This window comes from Mesoplodon mirus (assembly GCF_964341445.2).
Source record: "Mesoplodon mirus genome assembly, chromosome: 6".
Classification (NCBI taxonomy): domain Eukaryota; kingdom Metazoa; phylum Chordata; class Mammalia; order Artiodactyla; family Ziphiidae; genus Mesoplodon; species Mesoplodon mirus.
The window spans coordinates 71036865-71053775 of NC_138982.1; the positions used below are offsets into that span (position 1 = coordinate 71036865).

Consider the following 16911-nt stretch of genomic DNA (forward strand, 5'->3'; position numbering starts at 1 on the left):
GTGAGCTACTAAATAACTAAGAAATCACTGGAGAAATCAAAGAAGAAATTTAAAAATACATAGAAACAAATGACAACAAAAACACAACAACCCAAAACCTATGGACCCAGCAAAAGCAGTTCTAAGAGGGAAGTTTATAGAAATTCAATCTCACCTCAAGGCGCAAGAAAAATCTCAAATAAACAATCTAACCCTACACCAAAAGCAACTAGAGAAAGAAGAACAAACAAAATCCAAAGTCAGTAGAAGGAAAGAAATCATAAAGAACAGAGCAGAAATAAATGAAATAGAAATGAAGAAAACAATAGCAAAGATCAATAAAACTAAAAGCTGGCTCCTTGAGAAGATAAACAAAACTGAGAGAGCCTTAGCCAGACTCATCAAGAAAAAAAGGGAGAGGATACAAATCAATAAAATTAGAAATGAAAAAGGAGAAATGACAACTGAGATCATAGAAATACAAAGGATCGTAAGAGACTACTACAAACAACTATGTGCCAATAAAATGGACAACCTTGAAGAAATGGACAAATTCTTGGAAAGGTACAATTTTCCAAGACCGAACCAGGAAGAATTAGAAAATATAAAGAGACCTATCTCAAGTAGTGAAATTGAAACTGTAATTAAAAATCTTCCAACAAACAGAAGTCCAGGACCAGACGGCTTCACAGGTGAATTCTATCAAACATTTAGAGAAGAGCTAACACCCATCCTTCTCAAACTCTTCCAAAAATTTGCAGAGGAAGGAACACTCCCAAACTCATTCTATGAGGCCACCATCCCCTGATACCAAAAGCACACAAAGATATCACACAAAAAAGAAAATTATAGACCAATATCACTGATGAACATAGGTGCAAAAATCCTGAACAAAACACTAGCAAACAGAATCCAACAACATATTAAAAGGATCATACACCATGATCAAGTGGGATTTATCCCAGGGATGCAAGGCTTCTTCAATATACGCAAATCAATCAATGTGATACACCATATTAACAAATTTAGGAATAAAAAAACATATGATCATCTCAATAGATGGAGAAAAAGCTTTTGACAAAATTCAACACTGATTCATGATAAAAACTCTCCAGAAAATGGGCATAGAGAGAAGCTACCTCAACATAATAGAGGCCATGTTATGACAAACCCACAGCAAATGTCATTCTCAATGGTGAAAAACTGAAAGCATTTCCACTAAGATCAGGAACAAGACAAGGATGTGCACTCTTGCCACTGTTATTCAACATAGTTTTGGAAGTCCTAGCTATGGCAATCAGAGAAGAAAAAGAAATAAAAGGAATCCAAATTGGAAAAGAAGAAGTAAAACTGTCACTATTTGCAGATGATATGATACTACTATACATAGAAAATCCTAAAGATGTCACTGGAAAACTACTAGAACTAATCAATGAATTTGGTAAGGTTGCAGGATACAAAATTAATGCACAGAAATCTGTGGCGCTCCTATACACTAACAAGGAAAAATCAGAAAGAGAAATTAAGGAAACAATCCCATTTACCACTGCAACAAAAAGAACAAATTACCTAGGAATAAACCTACCTAAGGAGGCAAAAGACTTGTAATCAGAAAACTATAAAACACTGATGAAAGAAATCAAAGATGACATAAACAGATGGAGAAATATACCATGTTCTTGGATTGGAAGAATCAATATTGTGAAATGACTATACTACCCAAAGCAATCTACAGATTCAATGCAATCCCTATCAAACTAATAATGGCATTCTTCACAGAATTAGAACAAAAAGTTTACAATTCATGTGGAAACACAAAAGACCCCGAAGAGCCAAAGCAATCTTGAGAAAGAAAAACAGAGATGGAGGAACCAGGCTATCTGACTTCAAGCTATACTACAAAGCTACAGTAATCAACACAGTATGGTACTGGCACAAAAACTGAAATATAGATCAATGGTACAAGATAGAATGCCCTGAGATAAACACACACACATACGGTCACCTAATTTATGACAAAGGAGGCAAGAACATACAATTGGAGAAGACAGCCTCTTCAATAAGTGGTGCTGGGAAAGCTGGACAGCTACATGTAAAAGAATGAAATTAGAACACCACCTAACACCATATACAAAAGTAAACCCCAAATGGATTAAAGACCTAAATGTAAGACCATACACTATAAAACACTTAGAGGAAAACATAGGAAAAACTCTTTGACATAAACCACAGCAAGATCTTTTTTGACCCACCTCCTAGAGTAATGGGAATAAAAACAAAAATAAACAAATGGGAACTAATTAAACTTAAAAGCTTTTGCACAGCAAAGGAAACCATAAGCAAGATGAAAAGAGAACCCTCGGAATGGGAGAAAATATTTGCGAATGAAACAACAGACAAAGGATTAATCTCCAAAATATACGAACAGCTCATGGAGCTCAATATCAAAAAAGCAAACAACCCAATCCAAAAATGGGCGGAAGACCTAAATAGACATTTCTCCAAGGAAGACATCAGATGGCCAAGAGGCACATGAAAAGGTGCTCAACATCACTAATTATTAGAGAAATGCAAGTCAAAACTGCAATGAGGTATCACCTCACACCGGTCAGAATGGCCATTATCAAAAAATCTAGAAAAAAGGGTGTGTTGAAAACGGAACCCTCCTGCACTGTTGGTGGGAATGTAAATTGATACAACCACTATGGAGAACAGTATGGAGGTTCCTTAAAAAACTAAAAATAGAATTATCATATGACCCAGCAATCCCACTGCTGGGCATATACCCTGAGAAAACCATAATTCAAAAAGAGACATGTACCACAATGTTCATTGCAGTACTATTTACAGTAGCCAGGACATGGAACTAAGTCAGAAAGAGAAAAACAAATACCATATGCTAACGCATATATATGGAATCTAAAAAAAAAAAAAAAAAAAAGGGCTTCCCTGGTGGCGCAGTGGTTGGGAGTCCGCCTGCTGATGCAGGGGACGCGGGTTCGTGCCCTGGTCCAGGAAGATCCCACATAGCCACGGAACGGCTGGGCCCGTGAGCCATGGCCACTGAGCCTGTGCGTCCAGAGCCTGTGCTCCGCAACGGGAGAGGCCACAACAGTGAGAGGCCCACGTACTGCAAAAAAAAAAAAAAAAAAAAATGGTACTGATGAACCTAGTGGCAGGGCAGGAATAAGGACGTAGACATAGAGAGTGGACTTGAGGATATGGGCGGGAGGGAGGGAGGGGGAAGCTGGGGTGTAGTGAGAGTAGCATCGACATATATACACTACCGAATGTAAAATAGTTAGCTAGTGGGAAGCAGCAGCATAGCACAGGGAGATCAGCTTGGTGCTTTGTGATGACCTAGTGAGGTGGGATGTGGAGAGGGGGAGGGAGGCTTAGGGGGGAGGGGGTGTGGGGATGTATGTGTGCATGTGGCTGATTCACTTTGTTGTACGACAGAGACTAACACAGTATTGTGAAGCAATTATACTGCAGTAAAGATCTATAATAAAAAGAAGCCTATGCTATAAAATAAAACAAAAGAATGAGACACTTAGAGCAACTTTAGTCCATATTCTCAAATTTTAATTGTTGCCCATATGGAACTATGGAGATCATTTGCTATAGAGATCATTTTTGTTATAGCCTGAATGTGCTGTCCCCAAAGGATAAGGGAAGGGGGATTGAATTATAGAGGGCCAGACCGGTTGAGTATGGCCAACTGTGTGAAGACTGGAAATGAAAGTGACAAATTTAGAATTAACCTGAGCCAGCAACAATACCTAAAGGATTTCATCTGTGGATGGAAAAGTGGGGAATTCCAGGTGGAGACATTAGTTTGAAGGTGGCCACCAATTGTTGCTTGAGGTTACAAGTTATAAGGTCTAGTCACCAAAGAGAAGCATCTGATGATAACCAAATAGGTTGTTGGGACTTCAGTCAAACAATCTGAATTTCAGTAGCCAGCTCTAGTTCTAGATGCACATGTAAGACATAATCAGAAAACCAAGACAGAAGGCTAGAGCTAGGATTAGGTACTGGTGGGGGAAAAGAAACAGCTTGGAAGGTTTCAGCACAGTATGCATGATAAAGCCAAGGGATCAATCAAAAAGTGAGAAGTTTATGACAGGGAGATGATGTCTATAGCCTCAATGACTAGAGCTGTGCAAGGCCTGAGAAGGCAGGGGCTAACAATTTTTAAAGTATGATTTGTATTCTTTAAAATTATGAAAGCAATACATACTCATTGTTGAAAGTTTGAAAAATATAGAAAAGTCCAAAGACAAAAGTCAATGCAATTTTTTCATACTCTAAAAGCAAACATCTTCTTTGTAAATAGTGAGCTAAACACTTGTTCATTTTATTTGCCAAAAGTTTATAACTGAATAACTTTAAGTCATTGTTCATTCTCTTGTATTATCTTCTTAAAAGCAGAGAAATCATAAGAATGAATTAATATTCCCCTGCTTTTAAGGATGTAGTCAAATGCAGATTCTGTCATTTTATGGGAAAAAGGGTAAATATTTAAAAGTAAAAATTATGCTTTTACATAAGAACTAACAGCTATCTTAATCTTATAAGATTTCAAATTCTATTCTTATGTTTTAACTTCCTACTTGTCTAATATTTTATAAAAAACATATATTGTAAGCACGTTTGTTCTAGGAAATTCCAGAAAGAATCAAAGGTGTGCATAGAAGCAAAGAAACCTATCTGAAGTAGTCTGGCAAATGGACAGAATTTTTAAAAAACAAATAAGACACATGCTGCTGAAAGCCACATTATTGTTACCTTCTCCCTCCAGTTATCACCGTTCAGCATCTTCTGTCTAAGGGTTTCCTGCAACTGCTCCATGCTTTTCTGATGTGAAATCAGCATCAATTCCCTGAAAACCATAAACACAACAAATGAGTCAAGACACACCCTTAACACCCTTCTTAAATTACAGTTTGTGGCTCAGGGATTATTTCACAACTCAGTCTGTTTATTCTTCTCTTTAGAAATATATATATATATATACATGTGTGTGTGTGTGTACTGCTACTACATACTATTTTAACTGTTGTTAACAGCAATTTAAAAACACTGGCAACAAGGTAAGTATTTTCTCAGGCTTAATTTTTGCTTAATAAGTAATATTTTTATTTTTGCATGAAATAGTAACAACATATGTGTAGTTACAAATATAATGAAATACTATACATTGTGGTTCTAAAGTTTATGACTAAATTCTAACACTAGGTAATATTTTGTTTCTTTAAAAAAGGAAAATGTGTTGGGATATGACACAAAATCAGCACGTTTGTGGTTCCTGCTAGATTTATTTTTCTTTTATTTATCTCAAGTGCTAATAGGAACAGACTGAATTAAGTAGAGGGTAATATCTGAGATGTGGTATAGTACAAAACATACTAGAAAATAGGAGAGAAAACACAAAGAACATTTTATTATTTTAATCCACGTAATTGGATCTTTTAAAAATAAATTTATTTATTTATTTATTTATGGCTGTGTTGGGTCTTCGCTGCTGCACACGAGCTTTCTCTAGTTGTGGCTAGTGGGGGCTACTCTTCATTGTGGTGCGCGGGCTTCTCATTGCGGTTGCAGAGCACCAGCTCTAGGTGCGCAGGCTTCAGTAGTTGTGGCACGCAGGCTCAGTAGTTGTGGCACACGAGATTAGTTGCTTCGCAGCATGTGGGATCTTCCCATGTCCCCTGCATTGGCAGGTGGATTCTTAACCACTGTGCCACCAGAGAAGTCCCCACATAATTGGGTCTTAAAGCTAAGTTTGTGACCCTCTGGGTGGAAGTAAGTGTGGGAGATTCATGAGAACATTTCTCCAGGGGCCCTGAAGTTAAGACTTTAAATATCACAAGTGGTGGCAAAAGTATGCCTGTTGATCAGGGAGTCCCTCCACCCCCTTCTATAATCATCATAACCCTTCTTATTTTCTGTGTAGGTGATTCTTTTCCATTGCTTATTCCTCTTTCTAATCCCTTTGTTTTCCATCATCACCCTCTTCCCTTTAGTTCTGACCCTTTTTCTCAAACTTGTGACTTTCATTTATAACTGCCTGTTAGACATCTCCACCCTGATGAGCCATCAACACCAAAGATTCCACACATCAAAAAACAAATTCATCATCATCTCCAACGGTCTTGCCTTTCCTTTTGACTTCTGAAACCTTCAACAGTCACAATCTTTAGCTTGAAATCCCTGAGTCATCTCTGACTTTTCCTTCTTCTTGTTCTACCACATCCATTCAGTAACAAGTTCTATGTATTCTGCTCCTTGGTGCACCTCAAACTATTTCTTCCCTTCCTTTCCGACTACTAAGAGTTAAGGTTCTTGACTTTATTTCCCACCAAGAGTATTGTAATAGACTGTCAATCTATCTTGATCTCTATTCTCATCTCACTCTTACAGTATTATTAAACATTTTTTAATAAAAATAGTGCCAACATTTCTAGGCTAGAAAATTTTAAGGACACGAACATAAAGATACATCAACTTGGTAACCAGGATTATGAATATTATTTGAGGGAAAATGATTGAAAAGAACAAAACTCCCCAGACTTTTTTTTCAGAACTGTGTCAGACTAGGTACTTTGACAACTTTCCTACTGAAAATAAGTAAAGTTTTTTTTTCACTTATAAAAAAAATCTTAAAATTCATCAGTGATCTGGACAAAAAGTTAGGAAGATGCAGGAAACACAAATCAAGAGAAAGGACAGAAAAAGGTTATCAGTGGAAAACTAGTGAAATTTGAATAAAGTCTATAGTTAGTTAATTGTATTATACCCATATTAATTTCTTAGTTTTTACATATGTGCCATGGTTATGAAAAATGGAGCAGAGGGAAGCAAATTCTCTGTACTGTCTCTGTAACTTTTCTTTAAATACAAAATTATTCCAAACTAATGGTTTAAGAAAATGAAGTAAAAGGAAGAACCCCAACAATATGTAGAGCATTGAAGCCAATTCTCACCTTGAAGGTACTTTCCAAATCTGATGTACTTGAGCATTAAATTTCACAGCCATGAAGGGCACTGGAGTCAGGAGAGAAAGGAAGAGCTTGAGAGGACACTCACCTGCATAAAACTGCATCTCAAAGAGTGACACATGCAGATGCATTTTTGTCATACTGTATGTAAGAATATGAAATTCACACCCAATATGTGTAAAATACAAATAACATCCCCTCTCAAGGAACAAAAAAGAAATTTCCGGCTTTGAAGTTTGGTGCTAGGTAGAGGGGAAAATACAAATCTCCCACAAGAATTTGTAAACACAAGCCAATCCCAGTGCAGGTTTGTATCCTGAATTCATACTACCTGAGTGATCCAAAAAGCTTCATATTGAGGAGATACCTTACAATGGTGTTAGGATAACCTTGCCTCCAGACGCCTGGTAGGAAAAACACCAATATGTTTGGGAGAAACCTATCTTCAGCTTGAAACTCAGAGAATTCCTATAGATAAAAATTCAAGACCTATGAGACCATAATTTTAAGAATCACAAAATTATTATTTTTTAAAGCTAGTAAGAGGAAGAATGAGCACACACAAATGATAGCATAATCAAAGCCACAAATTCTAAAGTATTTTCAGATATTGAATATAAATAAGGATGTACAATATGTTGGAAGAAATAAAAGATTAATTTAAATGACTAATGAAATCTGAAATGAACCATCAAACTTGTAGAAATGAAGCATATAATAAGTGAGATGAAAAACTCAGTAGATGGTCCTATAGCAGATTATTCACGGCTAAAAATGAAGTAATAAACTGAAAGGGAGATTCAAAGAAATTATACAGGGTGCAGTACATGATGTCAAAAATATGTAAAATATAAAAGAGGTTGATATATGAAGGACAGAGTGAAAAGATCTAATATTTCTCTATTTACCATTTCAGAAGCAAATGAGAGAGAAAGGCAGAGGAAGGACATTACAGATTGATGAAAAATACCAACCCATAAATCTAGGAAGCCCAAAGGATTCCAAGCAAGATAAATAAAAATAAATCTAATATCTGGCACCTGGTAGTGAAAATGAAGAATATTGGAATAAAAAGAGATTTTAAAAGATGCTGGAGGGGAAATAAAACATACTGTCTTCAAAGGAACTGAAACATATTGAAAGCTTATTCTCCAATAGAAACAAGGAAGGCCAAAGACAGCAAAATAATATATTAAAAATCCCATGAGAAAATAACCATCCATCTGAAGTTGGGTACCCAGCAAAACTATCTTTCAGAAAGAGGCCGAAATAAAATATGCTCAGAAAAATAAAATCTGAGTGTTTACTGCCAGCTAAACGACTTCTAAAAAATATGTTTTGCAGGAAGGATTATGATCTCAGAAGGAAGGTCAGACGATCAAGAAAAAATGGTGAGCAAAGGAACTGGCAAACACACAGGCAGGGAGGGCTTCTTGGGCGTGTGATCAAGACAGCTGTATGGGGCCCATGTTCTGAAGGGGGCCCTGGGTTTCAGATTTAATGCTCTGTGGTCACCACTGAGAAATTCTTAATAACTTTATCTCTGGGTCTGTGTTTTGTAAGTGAGGTCTAATGGGACAGTCAAGCACATGCTGGGGCCTTGGAGCCTCAGCTCACAGAGAGTCCTACCTCTCGCCACCTCCCTGTCTCCCCAGGATGGTTCTCAAACCTTTGCTCCCTGACCCTTGCCCAGCATCTGCTGTCATCCTCTGCTTCAGTGGGCACAGGCATGAGGAATGTTGGGTCTGCCATTTGTGTCCTTTTGGCTGAGTCTGGGACAGGGCCTTGGGTGCCTGTGAGAGCCTGCATCCATGCTACGATTTCTCCATGCCCAAGGGAGCACAAGATTCAATAGCAAACAAACAAAAAAAGACCCTGACAAGTTGAGAGAAAGATGGTGAAGGAAAGGAAAAAGCTTCTTTCTTTTTTTGAAGGGGCTCCATGTTTTCATTTTACACTGGGCCTGAAAATTATGTAGCCAGCCCTGTATGTAAGTACTTGTAAATAAATATCATCTGTATAAAATATTAGTTTTGATTGTGTGTAATCAGTGGGGCTAACAAAAGGATAAAACTAGAACACTAGACAAAAATGTAGAGTATAGGATGGCAGGATGGCAACTATCAGGGCTCCAGTGTTATTCAAGAGAAGTCTGAGATATTCAAGAGAAGTTTGCATTATTCAAGAGAAGTCTGAGATATTAATTTTAGACTTCATTAAGCATGCATGGTAAAATCTCAGAAGTAACCACTAAAAGAATAGAATATGCCATTAGAAGAAGATGCACTAAGAAAATAAAAGAAACTCCAACAATATTGCCCCTGCCCAAGGCCCAAAAGGAGAAAAGAGTGTAGAAAAAGAGGGAGAAATATTGATAGAAAACTTAAAGTAACAATCAGAATAATGGCAAATAAACTAAACTCATGAGTTAAGAGAAACAGCCTTGATAAAACCAAACCCTAACCCTAACCCTAACCCTACATATTGGGTTAAGTAAAATATATTAATTAAGATAACTTTTACCTGTTTATTTTTACTCTTCTAATATGGCAATTAAATTTTTTTAAGTGACATATGTGGCTCACATTATACGTCTACTGAACAGCACTGTTATATTCCATATTCTCTGAAAACAAAGAAACGTCAGTAACAAAAGATAAATATCTCCATGTATTTGGAACTTTTAAAAAATGTATTTCTGAATAACTCTTGGGTCAAATGAAAAATCATAACTGATACTTCAAAATACTTAGAATTGAACAATAATGAAATTTCTACACATCAAAATTTATGAAATATAGCTAAGCAGAAAAGATAACTAAATTGTGGTATACTTCAGAATATAATATAGATGAAGAAATGAATGATTTTCAGCTACATGTAACATCATGGAAAAAAATCCCGGACATAATCTTGAGCACAAATAATAAATCACTGACTAATATATATAGTATAATTTTATTTCCATGAAGATAAAATCTAATTTTTTTTTAGGAATACAAACATACGTGGTAAAATTATAGAGTGAAGCAAAGGAATAACAGGTGTTTTCTGTAGGTTTTTGTGGATGCTCTTTATCAGTTTGAGGAAGTTCCCATCTCTTCCTAGTTTGCTGAGAACCACAAAATGCAGGTTGGTGGTTACCTCTGAGCGAGGATGCCATGTGGTGGAATAAGGAGAAGCACCAAGGGACTTCAACACTAATGGTAAGGCTCCTTTTCCTAAATTGAGCATTCATTGTATTGTAGTTCTTCATATTTTATACCTATCTAAACATTTTATGTAACTACTCAGTATTTATAAAAACAATTAATGATAAAGCCTGAGCATAGAGTAGAATGGGTATCTAGAGAAAAGAGAATTAAAGGGAAAGACCAAGGAGAGGAAAATGGCAAGTGAGCAGCAGGGTGGGGTTTACTGCCCACTATGCACACTATGGACAAGGCAGTACCTGGAGAGACAGAGGTGAATGAGGGCAGGGTCCCTGTCCAAATGGTGCTCAAAAGCCAGCAATGTTGTAAAAGGACGATTTATCTTTTAAAATGTGAGGCGGACCTAGCAGGTTCTGATGCTTGCTCAGCAGTCTCTAGGCTGGAGAAAGGAAGTGAAGCAGAAGGAACAAAGAATGAGGACAGTAAAAGTGGGATTACATTAAAACCTCAATTCTGGGCTTTCCTGGTGGCGCAGTGGTTGGGAGTCAGCCTGCCAATGCAGGGGATACGGGTTCGATCCCTGGCCCAGGAAGATCCCACATGCCGCGGAGCAACTAAGCTCGTGAGCCACAACTGCTGAGCCCGCATGCCTCAACTACTGAAGCCTACGCGCCTAGAGCCCATGCTCGGCAGCATGAGAGGCCACGGCAATGAGAGGCCCACGCACTGCCGCAAAGAGTAGCCCCCATTCGCCTCAACTAGAGAAAGCCTGTGTGCAGCAACGAAGACCTAAAGCAGCCAAAAATAAATAAATAAATACATTAAAAAAAAAAAAAAAACACCTCAATTCTGGCTTTCTTCCAAATATTTGGCTATTCCTGTCTCCTCTGCAGACTCATCTTTGCCGTCAATTACATGTTTGGTGTTCCTTAGCACTTTGTTCTGAGGCCTCTTTTTTCTCTCCCTCTACTCTTTCTCTAAGTGATCATATCCATGCCTATGGTTAAAATGCAATAGTTGCTGACAACTCCCAGATTTTATCTCCAGCTCACATCTGTTCTCTGAGTATCTGAGTCATGTTTCCAACTCTCACCTGACTGCTCTACTTTTATATTTCAGAGTCATCCAAAACTCAACATGTCTGTAATCCCAGAGGCTAACAAGGTCAGTTTATTTTTTGCTCATGATATATGTAATCTGCTGCTTTGCTCTGCATGTTTTGTTCCAGGATATAGCCCAAGGAGCAATTCTTACCTGAGAATGCTGCTTTTGTGATAGAAAAGAAAAATTGTGAAAACAGGATCTGTTAAAGTTTCTGCTCAGAATCAATGCATGTCACTCCTCTCCCATTTCAATGGCAAGAACAAATCAAATGGCCAAGTCTGATGTGAATCAGGTGTGGATAGTATAGTCCTCTCACCGGGAGGTGCACAGTAATTCACCTGGCACCAGGTGGAGTCCATCACAACTCTGAAATCCTACTGCAAACGACTGTGAGGATTTCTATCCTGGAGGTAGAGAACACTCCTTGCTTAGACTGTGGTTCTTTCACTTGGGAGTGATTTCTCAATCAATTTTTCTCCGTAGCTCCTGGCTTTCCTCTCTGAGATGTAATTTTTTTTTCATCATACAGCCTTGCCACATCAGAAGAGGGGGTTAGAAATTCTGCCCTGTTGAGAGACAGTTTTCTCAACTTCTTTCCTATCCACAAAAGATTTGGAGGAGAAATCGTTCCAAGAGAATTAAAAAAAAAAAAGATTTATTGAGATATAATTGAAAACAGTAAACTACATGTTTAAAGTATACACTTGGATGAGTTTTGACATATGCATAAACATATGTGTGTGAAACCATCACTGCAATCAAAATAATGATATATCCATCATCTCCCAAGGTTTCCCTATGCCCTTTTTTAATCCCTCACTCCTGCCCTCTTGCCCCCAGCAATCAAGAGTTTGCTTTCTGTCATTATACATTAGTTTGCACTTTCAGAATTCTATAAAACTTCTCTATATATCATACAGTATATTCTTTTTTTTTTTTTTAAGAAGATGTTGGGGGTAGGAGTTTATTAATTTACTTATTTTTGCTGTGTTGGGTTTTCGTTTCTGTGCGAGGGCTTTCTCTTGTTGCGGCAAGCGGGGGCCACTCTTCATCGTGGTGCGCGGGCCTCTCACTGTCGCGGCCTCTCTTTTTGCGGAGCACAGGCTCCAGATGCGCAGGCTCAGTAGTTGTGGCTCATGGGCCTAGTCGCTCCACGGCATGTGGGATCCTCCCGACCAGGGCCCGAACCCGTGTCCCCTGCATTAGCAGGCAGACTCTCAATCACTGCGCCACCAGGGAAGCCCCATACAGTATATTCTTTTGTGTGTGTTTGGCATTTTTCATTTAGCATAATTCCCTTTAGATTTGTCCATGTTGTACCATGAATCAATAGTTCATTAATATTATTTTTTGCTGAGTAGTATTTCGTCACATGGATATATCACAATTTGTTTATCCATTCACCTGCTGATGGACATTTAGGTTGTTTCACAGTTTTTGGCTATTACAAATATGGCTATTAATATCTGTGTACAAGTATTTGTATGGATATGTCCCTTCATTTCTCTTGGGTAAATACCTAGGAGTGAAATGGCTAAGTAGCAAGGTAAGTGTATGTTGAACTTTTTAAGAAACCTCCATACTGTTTTCCAAAGAGTTGTACTGTTTTACATTCCAACCAGCAGAGTATGAGAGTTCCAGTCTCTCCACAACTTGCCAACAATTGGTATGTTCAGGCATTTTAATTTTAGTCATTCTAAAAGTGTGTGCTTGTGGGACTTCCCAGGCGGTGCAGTGGTTAAGATTCCATGCTTCTACAGCAGGGGGCATGGGTTCCATCCCTCGTCGGGGAACTAAGATCCCACGTGCTGTGAGGTGTGGCCAAAAAAAAAAAATCAATAAAAAAATAGAAGTGTGTGGTTGTATCTCATTATGGTTTTAATTTGCATTTCCCTAATGACTAATGATGTTAAACATCTTTTTTATGTGCTTATGGCCATCTGTATGTCTTTGGTAAAGCGTCTGTTCAAATCTTTTGCTCATTTTTTATTCAGTTGTTTATGGTCATCTGAGTTTCTAAAGTTCTTTATATATTCTGAAGACAAGTCCTTTATGACATATATATTGTGCAAATCTATGACGATGGCTTGTCTTCATTCACTAAACAGTGCCTTTTAAAGAACAGAAGTTTTAACTTTGATGAATTCCAATTTATCAGGGTTTTTTTCTTTTATGGATTGGGCTTTTGGGGTTGAATCTAAGAAATCTTTGCCTAATCCAAGGTCACAAAGATATGTTTCCTATTTTCTCCTATAAGTTTTATAATTTTAGGTTTTATATTTAGATCTAGGATCTATTTTGAATTAATCTCTCTATATACATTTCACGGTATGAATCAAAGTTCATTTTTTACATATGGATATACAATTGTTCCAGCACCAATGGTGAAAAAAACTATGTGTTCTCCAATAAACTGCTTTGGCACCCATGTAGAAAATCAATTAACCATACATGTGTGCCTATTTCTGGATTCTCTATTCTGTTCCATTGATCTATTTGTCTATCTTGAGATTAATACCACACTGTCTTGATTATTTGTAGCTTTACAATAAATCTTGAAATTAGGTAGTGACTTTGATCTTTTGGCTCCTCAAAGTTTTTTCAAAGTTGTTTTGATTATTCTAGGTCCTTTGCATTTCCATATGAATTTTAAAATTAGCTTGTTAATTTGTACAAAAATGTTTGCTGGAGGTTTGATTGTGATTGCATTGAATCTATATATCAATTTGGGGATAACTGTTAACAATATTGAGGCTTCTATTCCATGAACATTGTATATCTCTCCATTTATTTAGATCCTCTTAATTTATCTCAGCAGTGTTATGTAGTTTTCAGTGTACAGGTCTGGCACATTATTTGTCAGATTCATCCCTAAGTATTTCATGTGTTTTGAAATATTTTGATAAATACAGCTTTTTGAATTTTGATTGTTCTGTGCAAATATATAGAAATTAATTTGGGTTTTGGATGTTGACTTTTTTTCCTGCAACCTTTTGCCAAACTCACTGATTAGTTCTAGTAACTCCTTTTGTAGATTCCATGAGGTTTTCTATGTTAGTGAGCATATCATCTGTGAATAAAAAATTTTATTTCTTCCTTTCCAGTCTGATGCCTTTTATTTCTTTTTCTTGCCTGACTGTACTGACTAAAACTTTCAGCACAATGTTGAACAGAACTGATGACAGCAGGTGTTTTTTTCTTGATCTCGATCTTAGGAGGAGAGTATGTAGTCTCTCACTATTAAGTATGATGTTACCTGTCAGTTTTCTTAGATGCCCAATATCAATTTGAAAAAGTTTTCCTCTATTTCTACTTTGCTGAGATTTTTTTTTAATTAGGAATGAACATTCTGTTTTGCCAACTGCCTGTTTTGTTTCTATTGACATAATCATTGAGTTTTTTTTTTACTTTTTGAATAACAATAATTGATTTTTGAATGTTAAACCAATCTTACATTCTTGGGATAAACTCCACACATTCATGATTTCTTTACTTTTTTATGTTGCTGGATTCAATTTGCTAAAATTTTGTTTAGAAGTTTTGCATCTGTGCTCATGAGGGATGTTGGTCTGTTAATTTGCTTGTAATACTTTTGTCAGATTTTGGTATCAGGGTAATACTGGCCTCATGAAGTAAGTTAAGAACTATTCCTCTTTCATTTTCTGGAAGAGTTTAAGTAGAATTAATACTATTTCTTCCTTAAATGCTTGATAAAATTCACCAGTGAAACCTTCTGGGCCTGAAGTTTTCTTTGTGGGAAAAATTTAAACTATAAATTCAGCTCATCTATTCATTTTAGTGAACCTGGGTAGTTTATATTCCAAAAAAACGTATCCATTTTTCAGAGTTGTCAAAATTAATGGCATAGTCAAGCAAATGGCTTTGTGGCGCCATTCTTCCAACAGCATTTGCTCACTTTGTGTCTCTGTGACATTTTGGTAAGTCTTGCAATATTTCAAAGTTTTCATGATTATTATTCTGTAATGATGATCTGTGATCAGTGATCTTTGATGTTACTTACTGAAGACTCAGATGGTGGGTAGCATTTTTTAGCAATAAAGTATTTTTGAATTAAAAAAATTAATGGCATAAAGTTGTTTATAATATTCCTCTATTAATGTATTAGTATCTGAAGAATGTAATGTCACCACTCTCATTTCTGATGTTGGTAAATTTTTGTCTTCTCTATCTTTTCGTGATGAGTCTGACTTGAGGTTTATTAATGTTATTGGTCTCCTCAAAGAAACTGATTGTTTAATTGATATTCTATATTGTTTTACTGTTTTCTATGTCATTGATTTCTGCTCTGATCTTTATTATTTACTTTCTTATGCTTATCTTGGGTTCTGTTTGCTCTTCTTTTTCTAACTTCTTAAGGCAGAAGCTGACCTTTTTTCTTTTTTCACATAGACATTTATTGCCATAAATTTTCTCCCTGAAGTTTTGCTTTAGAGATGTTCCACACATTTTGATGTCTTCATCCCCATTCAGTTAAAAAATCTTTGTAATTTCCTCTTTGATATTTTCTTTGACTGATATCTCATTTAGAATTGTGTTACAGTTCACAAATATTTGGGGGATTTTACAGATACTTTTCTGTTATTTATTTCTAAGTTAATTACATTGTGACAGAGAATACACTTTGTATGATTTGAGTGCTTTTAAATTTTCTTTGGTTTTGTTTTATAGCCAAATTATATGGTCTATCTTGGTGAATATTTTGTATGCTCTTGGAGAAAAAAAATGTGTATTCTGCTGCTGTTGGGTGGAATGTTGTATAAATGTCAATTAGGTTAAGTTGATTGATTGTAAAGTTCAAGTCTTCTATAGCCTTACTAATTTTTCTGTGTACTTGTTTTATCTATTGTTAAGAGAGAGCTATTGACATCTCTAACAATAATTGTGAATTTGCCTACTTCTCCTTGTAGTTCTATCAGTTTTTGCTTCACGTATTTTTAAGCTCTGTATTAGAGGCACAAACATTTAGGATTGTCATGTCCTTCTGATGAACTGGTCTATTTATCATTATGAAATGAATTTATTTATTCCTGGTAATAGTCTTTGTTCTAAAATCTACCTTGCTTGATATTCATAAACACATTCTAGCTTCTTTTGATTAGTGTCAGCATGGTGTATCTTTTTCCATTCTTTTACTTTTAGCCTTTTGTATCTTTACTTTTCAAATACATTTCCTGTAGGCAGTACTTTTTTATACAATCTGAAAATCTGTCTTTTAATTAGAATGTATAGACAATTTACATTTAATTGAATTGTGATACAGTTAGACTTAAATTCATCATCTTGCCTATTTGCCCCATCTGTTGTTTCTTTGGCCTTCCTTCTCTGCCTTCTTTTGGATTTTGCATATGGCTTATGATTTACTTTCATCTGCTTTGTTGGCATATTAGCTATAACTCTTTGTTTAGTTTATTTAATGGTTGCTCTAGGGTTGATAATAGCTATTTTTAACTTGTCACAGTTGTGGTAGGCTAAATAATTGCCTTCAAAGATATCCATGTCGTAATCCCCAAAGTCTGTAAATATGGCAAAAGGAACTTTGCAGATGTGATTACATTAAGGATCTTGAGATAAGGAGATTATCCTGGTTCATCTGGATGTGCCTTAAGTATAATTATCAAGGTCTTTATGAGAGAGAGGCAAGAAGGTTAATG

At 36.3% G+C, this 16911-nt stretch overlaps 1 protein-coding gene across 1 annotated transcript in view; it reads right to left on the reverse strand.

Annotated features, from left to right (window-relative positions):
- Positions 1 to 16911, reverse strand: part of LEKR1 (leucine, glutamate and lysine rich 1) — a 270778-nt gene that overhangs the window by 35412 nt on the left and 218455 nt on the right. Inside the window, exon 11 of the mRNA XM_082624460.1 lies at positions 4771 to 4864. Within this exon, the coding sequence (XP_082480586.1) occupies positions 4771 to 4864 (94 nt within the window). The remainder of the gene's footprint in view (positions 1 to 4770; positions 4865 to 16911) is intronic.